A 3,719-nucleotide genomic window follows, 5' to 3' on the forward strand; every position below is an offset into this window, starting at 1 on the left:
ATGTTTCTCTACCAGCTCCTCAGCCTTTTCTTCAGCGCCTCCAAGAAAGAAGAACAATCCAAGTATGACCTGTCTCTGTACAGGCGAGGGGACCTGTTGGAGGTGCCCAGGACTTTATTCACACACTTTGGTATTTACCTTGGAGATAACCGCGTGGCCCATCTCATCCCTGATATCCTGCCCGTGATCACCCAGGACAAATCTATCATCTCCACAATGGTGACAAATAACCGCCTCCTGATGGGAGTCATCGCCAAGGTGGCCAGTGTGAGGGTGGACACATTGGAAGACTTTGCATACGGCTCCACCATTCTGATTAACCACATGGATCGGGTGTGCAGTCAGCCTCCGTTGGATGGGGACGAGGTGGCTCGCAGGGCGGAGAAACTCCAGGGTAGCGTCACCTACAGCCTGCTGTGGTACAACTGTGAACACTACGTCATGTACTGCAGATATGGGATGGCCATCAGCTATCAGACCTACCAGGTAAAGTACCAGACCTTAAGTAGGATTTAAAGACAGGTGTGTATTTATTTAAAATTATTAGTGAGATTACAAAGCAAATGGCCTTAAAACAGCCAAAAGCTAAACGCTATTATCCTATTATGTTTTTGTTTTTTTAAGGTTTGATATAAATACGGTATAATATTATTGAACCCAAACATCACATATTGTTAAACTTAAAAAGAAAAAAGTTTTATTGTTTGCACATGCTGTTGAAGGTCAACACTACATGGAGTGCAATCTTTTCACGACAGCTATGTATGTTCCATCATTGCAATTAAATAAATAAAATAATTTTATTGAATAGTTGTGACCATCACCAGCCCTTCCTAAGGAATGATAAGAAAAACTGTATTAAAGGGAGGATATAAAAGGAGAGGGAAGTTACACCTTGGTGAGGGGGAGGGAACAAGGGAAAGGGAGTTAGGGTACGACAATGGAAGGGGTGGGTAAGAGTCGACTTTTTTGATTGTGCTGAGAGTGCGTGTGATGTGATGTTACAATTGTGTACATCCTGCATATTGTGTTGTGGGGTGTAATCCATTAAAGCTGGGGTACTCAAATTATTTTCTATAATTAAAAAAAAGATTCTTATTAGCATCATATAGTATATTGTAAAAGTAATAATTTCTAAAAAAAAAACAATGTATGTCTGCGTGCTGTCTGTGCCTTATAATTAGGTATTTTAGTTAATAAAACCCTGGAAAACAAAATCTTGACGGTTACCAACTCCAGCTCCAATCACAGGATTTAGAGAAAGGAGGAATGAGCAGAGCCCATGAAGGAGCTTCCTCATTGGCTGCCGCAATATATAGTGAAGCGTGTGCACGGTGCTAACACGTACCCGTGACAATGACATTTATTTTTGGAAACAAAATACAAACTAGTAGATGCTTGGATGCAACTTCAGACTGCCAACCAATGCGTGTGCACGTTCAGCGCTCGTGCAAGACTTCGTGCACTTCCAGAGTGGAGGAGACTGGGAGGGATTATGAGAGTGGGGGCGGGATTTACGGTTTGAATTCAGCCATGCCCCTCTGTCATGGTTCAAGATCCAGGTAGTGCAGCTTTAAGTCAGTCTGGTGACAAATGTGGACAAATTGAAGCGGGTGACACAACACCGAAAGTACTTTTGAAAACATTTGCAAGGATAACTAGATATTATATATCTTGATAGCTATGACACTAGTCTCGTATATTCTGTTCAGACTAAGGTAAAAAGCAAAATAAACTGAAGATTATGTATATGTGCACATTGTTTCAGATAAGAAATAACTAGATGTGTTCAATTAAAACAGCAATTGTGATGCAAAAGTAAGCAATGGTCAAACTAAACATTAAATGAGTCAAAGTAGCCTTATTAACAGTTTTCAGGTAATTTAATAGTGCATTACATGTTTAATAATTCTGTTTGGCCAAAGTCCTCATGAGAAAGTAGCTCAAGAAAAATTCCAGCTTTAACAGTTTTTTGTTAAGCTTTTATTTTGAAACAAGCATATTTATTTATTTTTTATTTATTTATTCAGTTTATTTCACTTTTTTTTTTTTTTTTGTACATGCCAAAAAAGGAGACGAGAGAAGCAGTTTTCTTATCTAGGTCCCGTCCCCTGTGTTCCTTATGCAAAATTGGAAGAAAAAAAAAAATCACATTTTAAACAATATTCTTATAACATTATCCAACTTATTCTCATTGTCAAAAAGTGTCACATCAGCATAATGTTCTAATAAGGGCTTGAAATGGAAACTTATTTTGTGTGCTATCTTGACCATGACACAACAACTAGAATATTCCATAACGTACTAAGAAATGTAAGATGCTGGAAATTGTTATTTAAATACACACATTTTTCCCTTTGTGATATGTTTCAAACTTGTCTTTAAATTGAGCAACTTAGTAAGTGGTAAGTAAGTAAACTTTATTTATAGAGCGCTTTTCACAGGCAGAAACCACAAAGTGCTGTACAAACATTTCAGTATCAACCCATCTAAAGAAGTCATGGAAAAACAGTCACAAACATGGGAGACAAGAACTGGAGAACTGTGGGTCGCCAAGGGCGTCGGAGGTGCTCAGGTGCCCCGAATTTAGGGAAAAACAACGGGAAAAACAACAAAAGGAGAGATGAGGGGAAAAAGCAGATTTTGAACTGAATTCCCTAAAGAAGAGTAAAGTAAGACCAGGAAAAAAAAAAACAATACAATAGAATAGAATCCTTTATTGTCATTGCACGAGAACAATGACATTGCACATGCCCCTCCCAACAATATTCCACTACTCTCTCAAAGATTCAAGTCAAACTGACACAATCATCACAAAAAAACCCTAGAAAACTCAAAACAAACAACAACATAAGGTATGGTAAAAGTGTGAGAATAAAAATTATAACAGTTCATCAGTATAAATGTGCATGGGAAGTATGATTGCCTCTGAAAAGCCTTTCCAGTGTGCAATTTATTCATTGAAATGTGTGAAAAGGGGGAGTTCATGTGTTTTTACCTTTGCATCCTGAGGTCTGTGCATTTGTGTGGGTCACATAAGTCATTAAGGCTTTAAATGAGCCCCTCTGACACACGTGGTCATATGATTGTGTCAGGCATGTTTGCCTCAGCAGGAGAAAATAAATAGAAGCTAAATTATGTGGAGAGTGGCTGTAGCCCCATCTACTGTTTAGTTGTTCTCACTGGTCACATCTGATTCTCACACTCTCTCCTTTCAGTTCTGCACAAATGTGAGAAAGATAGTGTTCAGCAGAATCAGTGCCTACCTGACAGCCCTGTTTGGAGCCTGCATCATGCTGTATGTGGGCTGTGTGACGCCCCTGATGCTTTTCTCCACCCTTGTCATCTCCTTCACCATCTGGATGGCAGCCTAACGTCCTTAGGCAGAGACCGCTGATGGGGAAGACTATGGGGGGTTGATATGAAGTCATATGGGTCTTCTGTTACTGAAGGCATCAGATAATTACTAAATGTGTACAATGACTTTTTTTTTTTTTTTGTCAACAATAATCAGCCACTAGAAGTGATGTCATTCTTTGATAATTTCCAGATTGTAATATGCAATCATCATTTAACAATATTTTTAATGGAATAAATGTATATTTGAAAATATCGACAAGAAATGCGAGGATGAAGATAACAGCTAATAATAGAATAATGCTTTTATTGTACATGTATATTATTAGGATCAAAAACTTGTATTATGTTTTGTCAATATT

At 38.3% G+C, this 3,719-nt stretch overlaps 1 protein-coding gene across 1 annotated transcript; it reads left to right on the forward strand.

Moving 5' to 3' along the window:
* LOC114467877 (lecithin retinol acyltransferase) lies at positions 1–3,409 on the forward strand. Its single transcript, XM_028454378.1, has 2 exons — positions 1–486; positions 3,219–3,409. The coding sequence occupies exons 1-2, from the start codon at positions 1–3 to the stop codon at positions 3,372–3,374; spliced, it is 642 nt and encodes a 213-aa protein (XP_028310179.1). The 3' UTR covers positions 3,375–3,409.
* The last annotated feature ends 310 nt before the right edge of the window (positions 3,410–3,719 follow it).

The sequence above is a fragment of the Gouania willdenowi genome, chromosome 1 (assembly GCF_900634775.1).
Source record: "Gouania willdenowi chromosome 1, fGouWil2.1, whole genome shotgun sequence".
Lineage (NCBI taxonomy): Eukaryota > Metazoa > Chordata > Actinopteri > Blenniiformes > Gobiesocidae > Gouania > Gouania willdenowi.